At 42.5% G+C, this 21,398-nt stretch overlaps 3 protein-coding genes across 6 annotated transcripts; 2 read left to right on the plus strand and 1 right to left on the minus strand.

Moving 5' to 3' along the window:
* Positions 1 to 344: 344 nt before the first annotated feature.
* Positions 345 to 6,886, plus strand: slc8b1 (solute carrier family 8 member B1). 3 transcript variants are annotated; one of them, XM_080499386.1, is made up of 15 exons: positions 345 to 742; positions 1,589 to 1,741; positions 2,591 to 2,643; positions 2,990 to 3,047; positions 3,182 to 3,287; positions 3,395 to 3,562; positions 4,196 to 4,309; positions 4,379 to 4,453; positions 4,529 to 4,659; positions 4,757 to 4,898; positions 4,985 to 5,106; positions 5,646 to 5,799; positions 5,905 to 5,985; positions 6,191 to 6,255; positions 6,343 to 6,886. In XM_080499386.1, the coding sequence occupies exons 1-15, from the start codon at positions 569 to 571 to the stop codon at positions 6,532 to 6,534; spliced, it is 1,788 nt and encodes a 595-aa protein (XP_080355512.1). In that variant the 5' UTR covers positions 345 to 568; the 3' UTR covers positions 6,535 to 6,886. The 3 variants fall into 3 exon arrangements, with proteins under 3 accessions (XP_080355512.1, XP_080355513.1, XP_080355514.1); XM_080499387.1 differs by lacking the exon at positions 2,591 to 2,643 and having other exon boundaries at positions 603 to 742; XM_080499388.1 differs by lacking the exon at positions 2,591 to 2,643 and having other exon boundaries at positions 629 to 742; positions 1,620 to 1,741.
* A 142-nt stretch (positions 6,887 to 7,028) lies between these two features.
* tpcn1 (two pore segment channel 1) lies at positions 7,029 to 17,464 on the minus strand. Of its 2 annotated transcripts, none has more exons than XM_080499004.1 (26): positions 16,875 to 17,464; positions 13,954 to 14,087; positions 13,441 to 13,617; positions 13,212 to 13,325; positions 12,777 to 12,907; positions 12,347 to 12,435; positions 12,223 to 12,257; positions 11,999 to 12,057; positions 11,736 to 11,835; positions 11,502 to 11,618; positions 11,286 to 11,410; positions 11,158 to 11,206; positions 10,995 to 11,058; positions 10,863 to 10,907; positions 10,720 to 10,776; positions 10,363 to 10,416; positions 10,148 to 10,220; positions 9,788 to 9,895; positions 9,546 to 9,707; positions 9,221 to 9,336; positions 8,874 to 8,920; positions 8,719 to 8,787; positions 8,487 to 8,583; positions 7,962 to 8,101; positions 7,797 to 7,877; positions 7,029 to 7,717 (listed from the first exon to the last, which is right to left on the minus strand). In XM_080499004.1, exons 1-26 carry the CDS (start codon positions 16,963 to 16,965, stop codon positions 7,580 to 7,582), a joined length of 2,472 nt encoding a protein of 823 aa, XP_080355130.1. In that variant the 5' UTR covers positions 16,966 to 17,464; the 3' UTR covers positions 7,029 to 7,579. The 2 variants fall into 2 exon arrangements, with proteins under 2 accessions (XP_080355130.1, XP_080355129.1); XM_080499003.1 differs by lacking the exon at positions 16,875 to 17,464 and adding an exon at positions 14,212 to 14,414.
* Positions 17,465 to 19,220: 1,756 nt separating this feature from the next.
* drc10 (dynein regulatory complex subunit 10) lies at positions 19,221 to 21,383 on the plus strand. The gene is made up of 3 exons (XM_080499647.1): positions 19,221 to 20,037; positions 20,138 to 20,209; positions 20,361 to 21,383. The coding sequence occupies exons 1-3, from the start codon at positions 19,954 to 19,956 to the stop codon at positions 20,643 to 20,645; spliced, it is 441 nt and encodes a 146-aa protein (XP_080355773.1). The 5' UTR covers positions 19,221 to 19,953; the 3' UTR covers positions 20,646 to 21,383.
* The last annotated feature ends 15 nt before the right edge of the window (positions 21,384 to 21,398 follow it).

Consider the following 21,398-nt stretch of genomic DNA (forward strand, 5'->3'; position numbering starts at 1 on the left):
CAATCACTGTGACAGGGCAACAGGATGAGTTAAATGCAGAGAAACAATTCCCACAAAGTGGATCAATAAAACTTTATCAGATATCAAAATGGGAAGACTTAGACTTTTATTTTTACCCCTGACTATTTAGTAAACATGATATTTAATGAGAACTGTTATTTGTTTGTACTGAGCCAAATAAAACGCTGTCCTCCGCTGACCCCGAAGAGAGCTCGTCAGGGGCGGGATTCAAACTGCGCGGGAGATTTGTCCTGTTCTGATTGGACGATGAGTGTGACGTCACAACGGTGGCGAGCGTCAAGCAAGTGGGAGGTTCTCAGCTCCGCGCTGGTGAAACTGTACACAATGTTCACGTACTGAGCTCACACCGTGTAGGCTTACAGACAGAAGTGTTGACGCAAAGCCAGAACTGTTGACAGAGAAACAGCGATAAGTGAGTTTGTTGGTGTTATTTTTTTTTTCCTTCTTCTTGTTTTTGCGGGGTTAACTGAGCTGCCAGGTCCGACGTTTAGGACGGGGCCGTGAACGCAGCACACGATGGACTCGGCTCCTGGATAAACAGGGACTCATGTCCGCCTGCGTCCTGCTGTCACTGCTGCTGGTGGCTTCGTGTCACCAGCAGGTCGCCTCAGGTTCCCAGGTCCTCCCGAGACAGCCTGCAGACGGATTCATACCAGGACGGTCCTCAGAACACAAATCAAACATGCTGGCTGAGATCAACAACCACAACAACAACGTTGAGGTGGGTGACGTTCACCAGCAGCGAGAGTGTGAACCTGGCTGCTGCTTGAAGGCTCAGGTTCAGTGTTTTTTTTCCTTCCAGGTTGTCAGGAGGTTTTCTCCTGTTGTCACATGATCAGTTTGAGATCACGCACATGAAGTGTGATTTGTTTAAACGGGATGCCTCCAAAACACAGGTGGAGACAGCCTAAGACGAAACTTCTTGTAGCAACTAAAACATACAAACAAAAATAGTTACCTTTTAACTTCGTCACATATGTAATTCCAGCTATTCCTTTTATTTTACTTACTCTAAATGATCTATGTTCAAAGTGAACATTCCTCTGTCATTGAAAATATATAATCATTTCCCCAATATGTGTTGTGAATATATCCAAATATAAAGCAGGAAGTTTTTGCGAAAAGAGTAAAGTTATTAGATACAAAAATGCTAATCAAAATGTATGCATATTAATTTGAAAGGTGAGGATTGACTTGCATTGTTAATCCCCCCCCCCCCCCCCCCCCCTAGTGTATGAGTGAAACCCTATTTTGAAACAATACTTTTAGTTCTATTGTGTGTGTTTTTAAATTTTGTGTACAGCATTTTGGCTCCCTGCGGTTGTGTTGGATTGGATAGTGTGAGTAGTTGAGCATTGGCTATATTCTCTCCTGGTATTCATGAAGTACCCCGGTCATAGATCCACTTTTAAACTTTGCCTATCTGCCATTCAGCATAGCGAAGATCAAATATCCAACAGAAGAAATGAGGAGAAACATGTTTAATACGAAATGGAACACCGTCGGTATATCCCTCTTCAAACACAGAAAAGTAATATGTTTGTGTGTGTGTTGTGTGTGTATGTAGTGTGACCTTGTGATGAATCGCACTGCTCCAGAGCGCTGTGCATTTGTGAAGAACACACCAGACTGTGACACGGGAGATGGCTTCATCAACTACCTTGATCTGGCCTTCTGTCTGCTGCCGCCCTACCTCACACCCCTCACCATCACTCTCTGTGTAAGTTCAGTGTGTCATCGTGTATTTTTATTTGAGTGTGATCCCACTGCAACATGTTGACCTTTAGCTCTGCAGTTCCAGCAGATCTCAAGAAGAAGTTAGCTTTACAGTGGTAAAAACAGGATGTGAATACACTTGCGCAAACACTGAAATTACCACTGTACACATCATATTTAATAACTTTTTATGACAGTTGTTGTGTGTCACTTCCTTGCTGTAAAGCCGAAGCAACCTGACTCACCGGGGAAGATTAATTAAAAACAACACTAGTGGCAGCATGCAGACCAAATAATGAGAATAATGATGATAAAAAAAATATAGAAATAAAGTTCATATCACTACTGTACTCCATATGGAAAGTCGTTAAAAAGTGTTTTACAAACCAGAAACTAGAAATGCTTGCATCAAAACTTATGGCCAGAAATAGTAGATAAAGCAGTGAATATCAGGAACATCAAAAAAGGCCCAGACTGAAACAAAGAAACAGAAATATAAACAATGTCGCTTAATCGTGACATTAGAAAACCCGTGTCTTTCAATTAAATTAAATTCAATTCAGTCCAATTCAACTTTATATACAGTTGCACCAAATAGAACAGTCATTTCTAGGTGCTTTTAACTGAGAAAACCCCAGCGAATCCACATGAGCAAGCAGATTTAAAGAACGTATGAATTCTACTTCAGGTTTCATGAACAATGAGACTAGTGTAGTGAACCACAGCGATTTTTATCTGAATGAATGCATTCGCCCTGGTTCTTGTTTGTAGAACATTTGGCTGAGTCTGACAGGCTTGAGGAGTAACGAGTGTGTGTTTGAGTGGCTTTTCTTTTTTTTCTGCCTCTCCACAGATGATATGGCTGCTCTTTCTGTTTGTCATTCTGGGACTCACTGCATCCAAGTTGTAAGTGTCTCTCATGTTGCCGTTAAGTGTGTGTGTCCATTGTAGCAGCTCTGGAAAGTGAAAATGTTCACATTCGCTGACTAAGACACACAATCATGATCTGGCATATATAAGTGAAGGCAGTGTGATCAGTTGAGCAGTCACATGAATAAGAGTCACATGGCGAGTGTGTCATAGTTTGACTTGATTCTTGAGACTGGGATTTCCTCAAAGGAAGCAGTTTGTCCTCCCGCCTGACCCTCTCTCACTCCTGACCGCACTGCGAGATTCAGCTTGGATTCACTAATTTGACACATGTTGCTGGCACTACTTTGTACATGTTTCTTTTTTTTTTGTCTCCCCACAGTTTCTGTCCCAACCTGTCGGCAATATCGTGCAGCCTCCATCTCACCCACAACGTGGCTGTATCCCTTCTCTCTGTCCTCAACACCACCGAGAGTTCTGGGTTCTCCTCCTCCAGTTGTTTTGACTTGTGTCACTGTGGTTGAGTTTGTAAAAGTATTCATGAGTAATAGTTTCCTTGACTGTTCATGTTGAGGGTGTAACTTTTCTGGCCCTTGGAAATGGAGCTCCTGACATCTTTAGTGCCATGGCAGCATTTTCCCACCCACACACAGCTGGGCTGGCTGTTGGAGCTTTATTTGGTAAGCAGAAACCTCCTCTTTCAGAAACACTCTCCAAGATAGACAAACAAAATAAGCCTTTGAAATGAGGAGGGGGAAAAAAATAAATAAAAATCACTGTTTTTCAGGTGCTGGTATATTTGTTACTACAGTGGTTGCGGGCAGTGTCGCGCTGGTCAAACCTTTCACTGTTGCTTCTCGACCGTTTCTCCGAGATGTCGTCTTCTACATGGCTGCAGTGTATTGGACTTTTGTTATGCTGTACAGAGGAACTACAACGCTTGGAGAAACAATGGGTACACCCACACACACATACACATACACAAAATAATCTGCGTAAATGACCACTTCCTCTAATACATTTAACGCTGATGATATATATCCAACCCTTCTGAGACCAGCTTGATTTTATCTCTTACTTGCACTTCATCTTTGATAGTTCATGTCATTAAAAAAAACAAACACACGTGTTTCACAGGTTTTTGCCACATCTAGTTAAAGTATATCTTGGGTAAGAACCAGGAATTTGTTAACTGGTTAACCTTAATCAGATACAAACCTGTGGAAAAGGTTTTTTTTTCTTCTCTGTTTTACTACAACAGTCAATCCTTAGATTTAAAATAAAATATATTTTTTAAAAGTGTAGCACAGTAGGTTAAATTCCTCTGGGATCCCGGTTTCCTCCCACAGTCTAAAAATGTGGATCGCTGGACATGTACATTGGTGAAACTGGTTGAATATGAAGTCGGACTGATGCGTCGGACATAAAAATATGTCTATAAGGTGTTAAAAACAAAAAAGTGGGAAAAAAGTACAAAGAATCTGTGCCTCTCTATGTTCCCCGCCCTCTCTCAAACTGCACACTGCCCCATCAAATCGCGAAAGAAGTTCCAACTCCAGGATCTAACTGCATAATTTCCTTTCTCCAGCGTACCTTGGCCTCTACGTGTTGTATGTGCTGACTGTCATCATCAGCGCCTACATCTACAACAGGCAAAAGTATTCAACGAGCACAAGCATACAGAATGATGCACATGTTCCAGGTGAGACGCACACATGAACATTAAAAACAAAACCCCACAGTTTGACGTAATCGCATATTTTCTTTGCAGCGGACTTTAATTCATCAGATTTGTCTGATAATGACATCTCCGGCCTCTTGCCTGGAAGTCTGCATCAGGAGTATGGTAAGAAACAGTTTTGTTTGTTTTTTTTCTACTCAGCCGGGGCCATAATAACATGCACATGTGTTTGTGTTGCAGAGTCCGAGTACACACCACTTCTGAATTACTCGGAGTCCACGGTTCAGATCCTGCTGAGCTCTCTGAATCCAGTGGACGGCAGAAAGTGGAGAAGGAAAAGTTGGAGTTGGAGAGTGGTTAAAGTACTCAAAGTGCGTTGAGGACCTGGATTACAGGAGCATTGGAAACCCTCAAAGACAGAACTTTTCTCGTTATGTGAGCTATTTCTTTCTGTCATCCACCCGTTAGACGCCAGTGGAGGTGCTGCTGCTGCTTTGCGTCCCCATAGTCGACCCCGACAAGGAGGACAGAAACTGGAGGCGGCCGTTAAACTGCATACATCTGATCACAGCTCCACTGGTTTGTGTGCTCGTCTTCCAGTCTGGACAATGTAAGTAGCATCACGTTTCATGATAAAAACAAGATTAAATGCTAAAGCGATGAAAATTTTTATATGTTTTTTTTTTAACTATCCAGTTGGAAAATATATGATCCAAGGCCAGTTTCCCCTCTGGCTACTGGTTTTCCTGCTGGGACTCTTTCTGTCCGCTATCGTCTTCTTCACAACCACCAATGACCAGCCTCCTAAATGTCATTCAGTAAGTATGTAAAGCATGAAAGAAGTAAGCGTGTCTGAAATATACAAGTTTACTGGCAAGCATGGCTGAAGATGAATAAATATGACCTTCAAAGTTTGGTTTGAGTGAAATCAGGTCAAAGATCAGTCCCCTGACATGCTGCAGGTCACCATTATGACAGTAGTTGGTCTTTTTTGTTTTTACAGGTCTTTGGTTTTGAACTGTGAATCTTACCATTTGATCGTGACATTCGCGGAAATTCTTTCTTGGTGATGTTTTCAAATGTCCCACTTTACACACAGCTTGTAAAGATGCAAAATGTTAATTAATTAAGACATTGATACGTCGTCCAAATCTTTTTAGAATGGTGAATATCTTACTTGGAATTACCTGAGCACCAGTTTGAATGATTATCAGATTTGATTTACAAATCTATTAATCATCTATTCAAAATTAGATCTGCGTTATTTATTTTTTCTGTTTCATATGCTTTGTGTCGTTGATGGTGTGATGATCAAGTCTGTTCAATTTCATCCTGAATGAATTGTCCTGTCCTCCAGCTCTTTGCCCTCCTGGGGTTTGTGGTGAGCGCAGTGTTGATCAGTGCGGTCGCCTCTGAAGTGGTCAGCCTCCTGCACATGCTCGGCGTGGTGCTGAGTCTCAGCAACACGGTCCTGGGCTTAACTCTGCTCGCCTGGGGCAACAGCATAGGAGGTGATGCTCAATATTTTTTTTTTTGATTCAACAAAAATACACATTGTGAAACCACATGTCTATATTGTATGACAAAGGATTGTTTTTTTAAATCTCTTTCTCTAGATTGTTTCTCTGACATCACGATTGCCCGGCAGGGTTACCCGAGAATGGCGATATCTGCCTGCTTCGGAGGCATCATTTTCAGTATCCTCATCTGATTCAAGTCTTGGCAATTGATTTAAATAGAATATAAATATGAGCACAATTCACACCGAAGAAGGAGAAATTCCTTTTTAACAGAAAGAAACATCTTGCAGGAAATGTGATAACAGGACAGATGGGAACTAGCAGTCTGTGTCAAACCCTGATGCAACACGTTTGATTCTTTCCTTGACTGTACCTTCTTCAGACATGCTGTTCGGTGTGGGTCTGGGATGTGTGGTGCAGATGTTGAAAACAAAAGTAGATGTGCAGGTACTCTCAAATACGAATAGCACATAGATAAATGTTGGAATAGAACTTGTGAAGATGCTGAATCTCTCATTTTTTCCCCCTCCTCAGTTTGAATCCGAGGGCTTGTTGACGTGGATTCTTGCGGCATCTCTTGGCTTGTCTCTGGTCCTGTCCTTCGTCACTGTGCCTCTGTGCCGCTTCCACTTGGGTCGCCCCTACGGGATCTTCCTCCTCGTGTTTTATGCCATCTTCCTTCTCATTGCGCTCCTCGCTGAGTTTCACAAGTTCCCCTATGAGTAGCCCTGAGACAGTGGCTGGTCGAAAGTATAATGATAATACCCAGGACACTGGATGTTATTGACGCACAATGTTAATGCACTATCATATTATCTTTTCCCGACAATCAATGCACTTGTTTGCTGCCACCCTGTGGTTTGACAGTAAACAAAATACTGGAGTAAACTGAAACTGCTCACAGGCGACTCCAACAGATCACTGTGCCTTTGTTAGTCATCTTGTATGACGTGACTTGTATGACTTTGTAATTGTAATTTGCTATTTAACTCATTAAAAATTAACTCTGTACCGTAAATCAAAATTGTTGAGATGACTTTGTTCTACGCTGCTGATGGGGATTAAAAAATAAATAAATTGTTTGGCAGTTCTTTTTAAAAAGTTGAGTTATCACATTTTCTCACTTGATCAACAGAGAAAGTAATTGCCAGCTGTAATAAGTGCAATTACCCATTAATACATTTGACAGTTTGAGCAGTTTATTAAAATCCTCATTTATTAATTGAAATACTTTAAAGAATTAGAAGTTATATAAAAGTAAACTATCTTGAGTGGCATTGGTTAAGAGGAGGTGTATGCCATTTTCTGGGTTGAACTATGAGGAGTGTTCATAGTTTTGGTCTTTAAAAAAAAAAACAAGTTGTGTTAATAGTGATCAGTTGAGCCATCATACTAAGGCATCAAGTTTCGGTACTACATGATTTACACAAGGGCACAAAAGGCTGACCGTACTATACGTACACAAACATACTGTGCTCATTATCAGGCTTCCTGGCAGCATCTGTTGCAGTCTTTAAAAATATGAGGGCAACGCTCAACGCTCCCAAACTGAGCAGCAGTCCTGTACTGCCGTCTCTTTCTGTAATGAAGGCTCCAGGAAGGACTCGCCATTAACTCGTCTTCATCACTCATGAGTCCAAGAGGGGCCCGAAGTCATTGTACGCTGACAGATGGTAGGTGTTTTCAGAACTGGCGCACGCCCGGAGTGAGACAGGATCTTTACAAAATGAACACCGAGGTGAAGATGTTAAAGTACCGCTCACACCCTGCGTCAGTTGATACTGTGCGGTCCAGTCTGCGAGTTGAGCTGAGGCTCAGGGGAAGGGTCAGAAACGGGACTGTCCACATCCCGTTCCAAGCTTTGGTCTGGTTGAGGAAGGTTTTCCCTTGAATACTCTGCATACCACTCCTGGAGGAAAGCAGACACGGAAAAGTCATTATGGTCCAGCACGTGTCCTGGGGTTCCATTTTCTTTTTTTCTCTCTCACCTGTATCTCCTCCTCGTACATTTTCATACTGAGGTCACTCTTTGTCCTCGACCTGCGACCGAGGTACACCAGAGATGAATGCTGGCCGCAAAAACACAAGGAAGAGCTCGTCAGTGAACTTCATGCGAAGAGAGTATGAATAGTTTGAAGTGTGTGTGTTCTCACCCCACTCCTGTCCATAGCTTGTAGGACTCCCTGAAGAGAGCTGAGGGAGGACAGGGCTGGGCAGATCTGCCTGTACAGCTCAAGAGCAGCCAGAACTTCATCGCGACCAACGTCCACTTCAAACACTATCCCGTTTTCATCTACAAACCACACAGGGAATTAAGGTTGTTGTTGTTTCTTTTTTGTTGACGGTTGTATACATTCATGTGGTGGTTGATAACCACCCACTGAAACATGTTGATGGTGATGCTAGACTCTACTACCTCATTACCGAACAACTAATAATAGTTTGGCCTCAACTTTAACAGAAATTATTTAAGCACGGTTGGGTATTCAAGTGCTCGGTTACATTTCTGCACGAAAATGTGGGAGAAAAAGCAACATGAATCACATTTAACGGTCACTCAAAATAATGATTTCATCCTTCACAGATATCTTTGTAAATTTTGCACACGCTCATGTTATGCAAACTATTGTTACCTGAATGCAACACAGGCACAAGGTGAAAAACATGCTCACACCCACCCTCTGGATTGTCAAGTGGTTCTCGGTTCTTGCGGCTGTAGTTCATGCGGAACACAAATGCGTCCAGAATAAACGCCACAATGATGGTCATCACCACCTTAAAGAGACGTCACAAACATTTACGGTCACGTTCACGCTTAATCTTCAGAATCCTTAAATGGGGTGCAGACCAATGTATTGAAACGGACGATATTGCACATAATCATGTCCATGTACACTACGAGAGCTTCACCATGGTGACGATGTAAAAGGTCATGAAGTACAGGCGACTCCAGTGGCTCGTCATAGAAGTCACTCCTTCCTGTTGGAGAATAAACAGAGCAGCAATCAATCACACCCACTGATCAGATTGCAGAGATAGCCGACGAACAAACAACTTTATCTCACCATAGTGATGTACCAGTTGTTGACCACGGTCAATTCAAACAACGTCACTGAAAAGAAAAAGAGTAATTTTTATTTTTTTTATATATCTAAAACTTGGTCTTATTTACAAGCCTAAAGTGGTAAAGCATCTAAACACCATCTTTTTGCCAAACTACCCAAACAAGCCTCAACACCACAAGCAAAAAGGAACTAAATCAAGAATGCACCATGTTTTGTTTTGTTTTTTTATTTGAACCTCTTGGAAATCAGAAAGTTGTGATAGAAGAGTAGCTCTTAGCTGGATTTGGTCTCTTGCTTCATTCAAAGACATTAACAAAAATATGAACAATTTCCTGAAAAAGAATTACCAAAGCTGCTGAGAATGTTGTTGAAGTTATTGAGATAATAGTAGCCTTCTTCCAAAACAGTTTTGTTGCCAATTGTGACGTTGATCTGTCTGTAGGAGTCTGCCACTGTGCTGGTGCTAGGAGAAAAACCAGAGACAAACAACGAATGGGTAACAGAAATAAACACAAATCATTAAAGTGCTTGGTTTCTGCCAGCGGTTTCAACTCTTGGATCACAGTCCAACTGTGTTGACCACATGTCTTCCTGCACACATCTTCCACAAACCAGTCCTGATAATTTGATAGTAGCTCTGTGTAATCACAACAAAATGATGCAGACACTCACTTGCAGCAGTTTGGGTAAACCACATCTGCAAAGAACTCCATTCCCACGATGGCAAACGAGTAGTAGAAGATGATCAAGGTCAATCCCAGACTTGCCATTCTGGGAAAGAGCTCAAACATGGTGTCCAGCACGTTACGATACCTCTGCTTGATCTTAAACAACCTGAAATTGTGAACATATAAACATTGTTATATGGCCGTACATGGACAGTCAGATCTTCAAAGTATTCAGCAATAGCGCACCGTAGCAGCTGAAAGGGTCTGAGAACGACAATGAAGTAGAACGGCTCCATGTCGAAGGCGAGAGCAATGAGGCCCAGGAAGGCGAACACTGTCACAGAGAAATCAAACCTGAAGGAAGGAGCACAGTCGCGATTAACACATTTTGTTTGAATAATTTGTTTGGAATAAAGAAAAACTATTGATATCTGCTGTCATTTTGGCACATCAAGGCACTAAAATCAAATGATATTAAAATAGTGTTTCTGGATTTTTGTATTATTGTACACACCGAAGTCCTCGTTATGAATCAATTTGAAATGAAGGTTTTTGACTCCATGGTAGGTTAGGGTTTATCAAGAGTAAAAATCAAGTGTTACTCACAGATTCCACCCAGAGCTGAAATAAGCCATGGGCCCCAAACCCGATATTTTTAATAGCACCTCTACACCATAAACTGAAAGAAGGAAAGAAGCCGAGTTAGAGTTAGTGTGAGTAAATATTAAAAACAAACTCCAATTGCCCCCCCCCAACCCTGTTTCTACAGCACATACACATACAGTAGATCCTCAACGTCAATGTGAAACCATGTTACTCACTGGTCAGAAAAACAATGTAACTCCAGGGAACAAATCTGGACCAAGAAAATCCACCTGCAGGGCGAAAGCATAGGGGAAAACTTGGTTGATACAGTTCCTGTCAGATTGTCTACAAGGAAGGCTACAGACTCCCTCTACAATACCTGATTTGCCAAAACATTACAGCCAACAATGTGCTCATAGTCTTTAGCCACAAAACTTGTTTAATGCTTTGTCTATTTTAAATTATAGTATATTGCAATCTGTTTTCCCTGTAGTTTCCTCACTCTTTGATCTGCTGAAACGCATTACAGTGAAGACAAACACTGCCCCTAAATATACCGCTTATACCCTAAATATTGCATTTTGAAATCTTACTGTTGAGCGTGTATGTCTCCACGAGGATCCACACACCATTGATGGCCACCACCACATCTGTCGTCACAAGAAAATAACAATGATTACAGAGTTTGCTCGCTATCTCTGGAAGTAACTGGGAGATTTTCAATTATTGCACTTACACATGGTATATTGGAAGGCCTTTGACTTCACAAGCAAGTTGATGCCTGGTGAAGCAAAGGAAAGGGCATTTCGTGAATGACGAAATGAGACGGATGACTTCATCAAGAGCCGAATCAAAATAGAAAACTTGCCTTTGAAAATGAGGAAGGTTGTATGTGGAAGGTCATCAAACCAATACTCTCCACTACGTCGCGCCTTCACAGCACACACAGTTGACAGTATTCGTTTAATACAATCAGCTACAACAATATAAAACTATATTTAGCTGCACGGCACAAATGTTGGGCAAGTTACCTTCCACTTGAGGCCAGTCACTTCATAGAATTTATAAAAGTCCTGCAGACTGTAACAAAACAGAGTCCAGATAAATCACAGGGTATGAAAATGTGACAATGAACGTAATCAATGTGATAAACTAGTACCTGAGCATCGGGGCTCCCGACGTGTTGAGAGCTTTATACGTGAGAAAGCGGTCTCTTGCGGACATCCGTGGTCTGTAAAATCGCATCAGACCATCGAACTGTTTAAGCGACACCCCCATTGGCCTCTGGAAGGAGAACACAAAGCACAAAGCTTGAGTGTGCAACAGAGACTAAAAACCTCACTATTTCTGTGACTGCTCGATAAATGAAGCATACCTGCCGGCTAACGAGCAGCTGAAAAGCATGGTCAATAGCTGAGCGTTTATGAAGCAAGAGAGATTTAAACTTCATTTTCTCGACACCATTGAACGTATCAAACACCACCGCCAAGAGCTGGAGAGAGAGACGGAGAGAACCACAGAAATGACGACGCGTTTAAAAAACACCGTTACGTATGAAGGAAGTCAAGCACGACGTCGTTGACGTGGTGTACAATAAAGTGAGCTGTACCAGGTTCATGATGAAGTAGAGCTCTATTGAGAGGTAAATGATAAAGAAAACACAGGACCAGCGGTTCTTGGAGTACGCCGGCATCATCACATCAGGGAAACTACAAGAAAAACAAGAGCAGGCCGAGTCACAAGACGGAGCCAGCCTCAACGTGCACGGCGTGGCCCGACAGATGTAGGATCTGCTCAAAAGAAGGAACATCTGCTTGCATGCCATGTTTGTCGTGATAACTAAAACAGCACTTAGTGCGTGGCGGGGCTCACTTTGCTGTGGTCAGCAGCACAAACAGGCTGACGAGGCTGTTCTCCAGAGTGTTGAAGTACTGTGGGCAGAGGACAGAGCTTGAGACAATTTGACCACACGCACACACACACACATGCACACGCACACAGCTAAAACTGGCCCGTAGAGAAGAAATACAACGAATCTTTCATCATATTATCATCAACTATTACTCAGACTAGCGAGGCCGACTGAGGAAACTTACCGGGTCAACGGTGTTTGGAGAGAAGAGGCAGAAACCTGGAGAAAACGAATGGTTACTCAAACACAAACAATAAAAAAAAAAAAAAAGAATTGTTTATTTGTTGTTATTTGATCAGTTTTCTTACCCAAAATAGCAAATATAACCATGAAGAAAAGCAGAAGCAGGAGGATATCAATAAAAGGTGGAAGAGACTGGAAGATCTGACGCAGGTTTCTAATTGGGCAGAAGAACTTTGTCAGTGTCAACGACAAATATAACTATAGGCTCAAACAACTTATTGGACATGTGAAGCAAGTACAAGCGGCAGTGAATTGTCATCTTCTGTCAATTTTATATAAATTAAATAAAGCACGTTAGAGGCCAACAACAAAATGATACAGTTCCTCCGCTTGCTTCTGACGACAATTTCTCTTTCCTCTATTTTCTTCTGTATTTTCCAGCGTGCAGACAAATTCTTTGTGGACGATGAATCATCTACCTTGAGAAAGCTGTAGATCCTCTTTTGTGGTCATGACAAGTGACTCATCACTGTGAGTGTATTTAGCATTACGTACCTGCGTACAGCACCACAATATCTACAGTCCACCAGGAAGATCGGTCTGAGGGCTCTGGTCACTCGCACATGAGACGTCTGTCTGATCAGAACCACTATGGCCTCCACGAACTGGAGCATCAACACACAAGTCTGCACAGAGGGATTAGCAAACGTGAAACTTAAGCACTGTCATCCTCCTTGCAATGGTTCTAATTATATTTCCTGGAGCCTCTGCAGTTTAACTCTGAAGGGCTGAAAACCTGATAGCGATAATAGAATTCATGTGTCACTGGTCGTTACTATTATGGCCGGTGGATTTATCATCACAGTATTGTAGTGAAGGATAGTTCATGTTACATCTTCTCTACTGGCCCAAGAACAGAGAAATCATCTGAATACCATCAAGTATATTGTTTTACAATTACATGCATTCAAAGACAATTCTTCATGTTACCTTCACCATGGTCCTCTTGTGTCGTATGAAGGTGTGAAAGCCTAACCAGCGGAGTTTCATGCAAAGCTCAAATGCGACCATAACCAGAGCCAGCAGCTCCAGCGTGGCATGAACCTGCAGAAGAATTGATCAAGTTTTGTTGTTTTTTTCCTTCTTTCTTTTATATACCAAGAACAGGTTGTGTGACACTGTATTTGTACAAGCACAGTCTGTGCATATGTGCACTCACGTATACATCCAGGCGCAGCGAGGGCACAGCCGGAGCCTCACACAGCGACAGCATCATCAGCAGCAGGCCTGTCAGTAGCTCCATCATGTAGAACACGTGGTTGTGGGCAAACAGGTACGCCGCCAGGGCTTTGGGGTTTCGAGGGTGCGTGAAGAACTTGTCATTGTTCTCCCCTTCCTGGACATGAAAAATGCAGGTGAAACACGGAGCTGTAGCGAAACTGCAGAATGCAAATCTGATGCAAATGGATGAAAATAACCAAGTCACACATTGCATTGACATCACGTATCCTTCTCTAGGTATGAGAAGATAATTTCATATTTTTTTACACTTTTACATTCTGTTCTTCAGATGCCTGTAGCTGCTCAGAATGTGATCATCGCCCATGGGAAAAAGTACAAAGTTTAACATCCTCCAGTAGTCAGTCAGGCAGAGTGTAATAAAACAATGAAATAATCATGTGAATGTGTGGACAATCAGTAACTAACCAACCAAGTGTTCCTCTATAAATACCTGCAGGTAGATGGCTGCCTCCTGGTAATTCATCTCCCAGCTTTGTCGCAGTGACACATTTTGCCCTCGGGAGTTTTGTGGCCCAGATGTTGAGATTACAGCATTGTTTACGATGTCATAATTGCCTCCTCCATCTGGAAAAAACACACCTGAGTGTTACTGGGTTGATGAAGTCCTCATTTTAAATTTTTTTTGCAGTCAAGTCTTCTCACATTCACCCTCATACAAACAAGTGATCATAGCGGGACATGTACCTACCAACGCAGTGCAGTTCTAACTGTGAAACATACGAGGAGTTCACTACTGGACTCTCATTGCGGCACTGATCTTCGTTTAAACCAGACGCCCGTCCACATAAGCACTCCATTGGTCCTTTGGTTTTCTCTGTGCGCCTCAGCTATGCGAACGTGTGGAAGTTCCTAAATTGTATAGCAGTAGAGTGAATGTGTGCATCATTCCTAGTATGCTTTTCTCCCTCCAGCATTCACAAGCATCTGGAGATAAGATGGTTGAACATTCCTCTCAGGCCAGATGCGAACCCCAGAAACAGAGTCGTGTACAGAGTCAAGATGACGGCCTCACAGATCCAGGAATACGTCAGAGATTTTTTTTTAAATAAAAAAGCTAAACTCTCAGTTCATGACAATCAACAATCCAGTTAAGTACTTCTTGGATAAGCAGCTGCTTCTTTAAGAAAAAGAATCTCATAACGATGAAACCACCAGTGACAGTGAAATGAAACTGACATATGGACACTGAAAAAGATTCTCATGCCTTCGTGGGACAGGTTGAACTCTAAAACCAGAACTGCCAGTAGGTGACAAATTGTTGCATTTGCACAAATGTCAAATCACGCCCAGCATGTCTCCTTCCTGCCACTGACAGACAGGATATACGACATCACCGTAACCTGTGGGTATCGAAAAATACTGGAGGAATTGATCCCGTGTCACAAGACAGAAAGCGCCCGACTCCAAAAGACAGTCAGACGTCCAAAACCCAAATAACAACCGGAGGTTATTGAATGAAATCCAGACAAATTAAGTATCCTCTGAAGCCTCGCATCGAAGACAATACAAAAAATATCACTCATAATTTGTGTCCTGAATAAGTTTCCCTTCATGTGTCTTTCTGCAGCTGCATATTTAACTCCGGTGCCAGTCTGAGTGCTCCTCCCACGCACGCTGAATCACATGCTGCTGCTTCAGGCGCCGCTCCTTGGATTTAAACGTACGAAGGACAGAGTGACTCTCAGTGATGAGATCAGAACTTTTGTCTCGTTATCCAGCGCGATGGAAGCAGAGGAAGCTGAAGGGTGGAGATCAGATTCCAGCCCGGTGGCAGTCTGCCTGTTGTCCTGACAGCAGTACACTCGGTGTGCTGCTGTGTACCACTCCAACCCCTCATCGGTTTGAGAACAATGACATGTTTGGAGCTCCCAGTCAATAACACGGTGAGGTCAGCCCCACAGAAACACAAACACACTCATTCGTCATGACAGTTCCTCCCAGAAGAAATGGCCACCCGTTTTGTGGATCTGAAGGATCCTGACCACCTGGAATAAAGCTGAACTCCAGACCTCTTCTCCAACCATGTGACTCGTCACTGAGGTGATATAAGAGCAGCTTCCTCCTCAGTGTCCAGGTTCAAACTCCGTCTATTTCCAGAAAGCTCCAACAGCAGTCAGCAAGAACAGCATGATACTTTCCACTTGGACACCACTCCCAGATATCCTGAGAAAAAAAACAATCTCCTCTCCTCTTCCTGTTCAACCCCAGAGCAAGAGAAAGTGATCTGGTATGCTCAGACACACACACATGCAGACACACACAAGCTGCAGACAGTCATTCTCACACACACACACACACACACACACACACACACACACACACACACACACACACACACACACACACACACACACACACACACACACACACACACACACACACACACACACACACACACACACACACACACACACACACACACACACACACACAAAACTCACACATGTGGCCGGTGAGCACCAGGGAGGGGCTGAGGGGTGCACGGTCAGCTGAGCCAGCAGTTTCTGGGTCATTTTGTAGCTTATATGTGAGCGAAACAAAGGCAGCAGGGTCACTATGTGGAATGGATGCATGGACACCCATACATACTGTGAACACACGTGATTTCTGAGCCTGGCGGACAGTCTCTTTTCTCTGTTTGAGCAGTGTGGCCTTGATGAGTGGCATATATGCAAGTGACTATCAACATGTACCTGCGTCAGGCTGCATCAGAGCAGTTACGGTAAGTAATATATATCACTACAGTCACATACATTGTAGATTTTTAAAATACAGTATACATCCTGTCCATTCATGAACACGCAACTGGTTCAGAGGATGTGGATGTTACAAACATTCATCACAGTTCTGATCATCAAACTTGTCTAGAGAACAAACTATAATCGGTTTATAGAACTGGCACTGGTTTATGTGTGGAGCGATATATACAGCAATATTACTATATCTCGGCTCCTCTGTTAATTTTCAATTAACAGATGAGCATTAATGAGAATGCATTATAAACATGAATGATAATGTTATAAGACCTAGATTTTCCTCATGACTGTATTATATATGAGTATTCACAGAACATATTATATTCAAACATAAATATATTTGCACTGTTTATGTGTGTAACTTCAATTCTAATATGGTAGAATGTATGGATTAAAACAAACATCAAAAGTTCAACCATCATCCAGACTATTAATAGACCATAGTCCAATTAAAGTTCTCCCTCTCTGTGTTACAAGCAGCCTAAATCTTGAGATGTTTCCCTAAACTGGTAGATGAGATTGAATTGTAATCCCATGTGATCGCAGGGGGGCCAGCAGCGAGTGATCGTGGTGAAAACAGAAAAGAGAGACTCACTCTCGTCTCCTCTGTCAGCCTCCTCGCTCAGCAGCCCGCTGTTCGCCTCGTCCCAGGTCAGGATGAGGGGCACGTCGTCATCCGACTCCATGCTGGCAGTCTTACACGCTCAATCCCACTGTGATCGAGCTTAATGCAATCTAAACTGTTGGTTAAATCAACACTGTAGTGCAAACCTCTGACAGACTGCACATTTTGAAAGGCGACCGGGCAGGCTTAGTGTTCGTTAGCGCACTGATTACTTTCTATATTTCTGCGACGAGGCGAGAGGTGGACTGAACCGCCGGTTCAAATGTCCCCGGCGGCACGAAGGAGCGGGTCGAGATCCGCGGTGAAGCGGGGAGGGAGGGAGCTGGCTGCGGGTTGCTTTTGTTGTTGTTCCGTTTTTGTTGTAGGTGACAGCAGCTTCTTCCCAGTGTCATTGAGGCCAACGAGCAGACGCCGTCCGCCTGCGCCCATCACGACATCCTGAACAACCAGCGGCTGAGCGAGTCCTCACTGCAAACCCGAGCACCGCTGCTTCTCATCCAGAATGATCCCTTATTATTATATATATTTTTTTAAGTAAGGTAATACAATCGCCCACTGACACTGACACTACAAAGGCTCTTCAGAAAGATCAACAAACTTTTACGACACCGGAGCGCTTCACGGCAGGCTGACTCCTCCTCCTGTGTTATTCCCACAAAAAAAAGGAAAATAGACAAGCTCTCTGGAGACAATACAACAAAAGAGTGTTATTTATCCACCCATCCGATAGAATGATATAAATGTTTATTTAGACCTATATTTTTAACGGGACGTATCACAACGTGAACGAGGAGTTTGACGCGATCGCGTGCGTAACTGGTAACCTAGCAACAGAGCGAAACTCAAACTTCCGTCGGCGTGAAAGTCAAGAGGTGAGTTCCGATCCCGAGCAGAGCTCATTAATGTTGTCATTATTATGTGAATGCGACAAAGCATTCATTACGTGAATGCCACAAGGAATTCCCATATAGTGATTCAAATCGTTCTTAATATCATTATTATGTGAACAGGCCCGCCCCTCCCTACACGCAGAACACGCGCTGTGCGTAGGGCCCCGCGATCCATGGGGGGCCCCATTTTGCGCAAGTGAATTGAATTTCCCTCGGGATCAATAAAGTATCATCATTCTCTGCAAATGCACAAAGGATGCGCGTGCATTTTGCCGAGAGGCGCGCGTAGAGCACCGCCACCAAGTCAGCCCGAGGCAGGAGAGAGAGAGAAAAAGAGACTCAATGATTGAAAGCGCGAAGCATCACCATCTGACCAATCAGCGGTCAGACGGGCCGGCAGGCAGTTGTTTACAGGTAGAGACTAGAGAGAGAGAGATGGCTTCCCAACGTCAATACGATTCGGGAGCTAGCAAAAGAAAGAAAAAGTCCAAACAGTCAGAGGCTCGTGCTTCACTTGAAGGTGTATATGTTGTTGAAATAAAAAAGAAAAAACTTTGTGGCATAAACTGTTTATGCCACAAAGTTTTTTCAGAGGTGTGTGTCTGTAAAGTTGTTGTTCCACTGTTGATCTGTAAAGTTCTTGTTCCACTGTTGATAGAGGCTGTTCATTTGATTCGTTAGTAATCGTAATTTATTATTATTATTATTATTATTATTATTATTATTATTATTATTATTATGTTATTGGAAGGGGGGGGCCCCAAAATAAAATCCTGCTTAGGGCCCCCACTTGGCCTGGGGCGGCCCTGTATGTGAATGCCACAAGGCAGGCTATAACTCCGTCATGTGCGCAAAGAAGATCCTTCATTTCTTCCATGAATACAATTCCCTAAATTTTGATCAAATTCTTCTTGATTTACACACTACTGAGTACCATCACCCCACTATATGATGTATTATTAAAATAATCATGATGATTTCCAAGAAGCATTGGGAATATGTTAAAATGATTCTTTTATATTTTTATGTCATGTACATTGACTGTGAGGATGTCGTGCTTTAAGGCAAGCGGGGTAATACACAACTGCAGCCCCCAAAAATGTTTACGGTTACTATTTAATCACCTTTTTTACGCTTTTCCTACAGTTTGGTAAAAGCATAAGAAGTTCTTAAGTTGCCCAATATATTAATTTGCCAATAAATATATTAATTAGATTTGAATACACGTATAAGTAGCTATGCGTGTGTAAAATACAGTAACTCTCGGTAAAAACAACAACAACTGAACAATAAACATATTTCAAACCCTTTATTTATATTTTTCAGCGTCTCGTGGCAGTATGCAGGGGGCAAAGACTCAATCTGAAGAGGCTCGGTTGAAACAGAATATCCGACTTTCTCCTGAGGCTCAGCAAATCGCCAGCGTAATGGAACACTGCATCAGTGAAGTTAGGATTGCAGCGGCTCTGCCCGCTGTCCTCCAGCTGGACACCCCATCCAGTGTTGTGCACAAGGAGTTGACTGGGTTGCTTAAGAAACATCAAGAACTTGTTGAAGCCCAAGAAGATCCCAAACACGAGTCACAAAAAGAAAAAGAGGAAGAAACTTCAGAAGCAAAGAGAAGCTTAAGGGCTCGTCTTCATAAGGACATCAAGAACTCAGTCAGAGATGTGCTGAGACATTTCCGGACCCATCCAGACACAGCTTTTAGTTTGGAAACAGAGTTAAACGTGGGAATAGGTGAGAGTGAGGAGATACTAATTACCAGCCTGAAGATGTTTCAAAGCCATATGTTAGAAAAGTTGCAGGCCCGTCTGGATGACAAGCCACAGCTGCCCTCACTCTCCCCCCTTAACAATGATCTGAAGCAGACGCTTGTTCGGGAAGAAAAACATTATCCAGCCACAGCGGTGAGGCAAACAACTGTTAATATTTGGTATTTTTAGACTTTGACTCATATTTTAATTTATTATATGCAGCTATGAGGTAAAAAATAGGTTCTTGGCTGTCACTCCAGTTCTCTTTTTTCCTTCTTCTTTTATTTACATCAGCCTTCTGAGCAAAGGGATGATGCACGAGGAAGAGTGGCTTCACTTCTCACAGACACACAGGAACAGAGCCAGCCACACCTCCGGACACACAGCACCAAGCAGTCCCGCATGCAACAGGAAATTGATCAACTGAATGCTCAGCTCTACAATTTGATACTTGAAAACGCACTGAAGGAAACAGTCCTCCAAGAGGTATGCTTAGCATGTCCTTCGCCAGTCATACTGTACTTGTACTGACATTGTTTTGTTTTAATCGAAAACCCACGTCAACCGTTGTTCTTTTCTTTGACAGAAAAATGAACAGGTGGAGGTGGAAATTAAATCCTTACTCAAAAACTTTGACAATGAAATGGAAGAAACTCAGGTATGATTTAAAAACAGATTGCAAATGATGATAAGCTCTGTCTTCTCTCTGTCCTTCAACATTTTAACACCATCCCCTCCCACTCTCTCTCTCTCTCTCTCTCTCTCTCTCTCTCTCTCTCTCTCTCTCTCTCTCTCTCTCTCTCTGTCAGAACAAACTGGAATCCATGGAACAGATTTTTGAAAAGGAGCAGGAGGAGGTAAGGAGGTTGGACAATCTCTGTGCTGCACTGGAGCCTCAGTACAACCAGATCCAGGAGAGACGTCGGCTGGCTGAGGAGAAGAGACGGGAAGAAATGAAGGATCTGGAGTTGAAGACCAAAGCTGCCATTTACGCTCAGGCCTGGTGGAGAGGTCACAGCACTCGCATGGCCTTGAAGAACAAGGTCAAAAGCAAAAAGGCCAAGAAAGGCAAAAAGACTAAAGGAACCAAGTAGACCAGAGAGCGATCCACAGACCCAATGTCACAGCTAAAATGTGTTTCATTGTTTGAGGCTGCTTCACAAATTCAATATTGCTGTTTTGTGTCTATTATTATTGTGAGCTATACCAAGTTGTTGATATTTTGTGAATAAATTATGTTTTCAGAGAGCTTCAAAGTCACAATAAGGACACAGATGTTGTAAGGGAGCAAGTTCATTATCCAAACCCAAACTACTGCAGTATAATAGTGTAGTGGTTAGAGATCTGGCCTCACAATGAGATACACTCATTTCATGTTTTTCTATATGTGGGAATCCTAGTTTCTACGTAAAATGAAAAAAGCATGAATACTAATTCAACTGGTAATCTTAAATTTAAAAATGGACACTTTTTATTTATTTTTTTTAACCTTAAGAAAATATGTGAATATATAAAACTGTCTCTGGGTTTAGGTCTATGATTATGTCCAGGTTGTACCTGTCAGCTGATATCAGCTGCAGGTAGTAAAGATGGATAGATGGGTGAATGATAATTGGGGAAAAATCCATCCATTCAGTTCAAGTCAATTGTTTGAGGGGTAAATGAGTGTTTATTTCTACTTGTTTTCGTTCATGTAAATATAGATCAAGCTGTTTCTTTTCTTTTGTTCATTTAAATGTTTCTTTATTTCTTTTTCTGTTTGTGTTTGAACTAAAGATTAATTCATTAAGTCATTCATTCATTTACTCATAATTCTGTGCAGGGTCAAGAAAGAAACAGAAATGTAC

The sequence above is a fragment of the Blennius ocellaris genome (assembly GCF_963422515.1).
Source record: "Blennius ocellaris genome assembly, chromosome: 7".
In the NCBI taxonomy this organism is placed as follows: Eukaryota; Metazoa; Chordata; class Actinopteri; order Blenniiformes; family Blenniidae; genus Blennius; species Blennius ocellaris.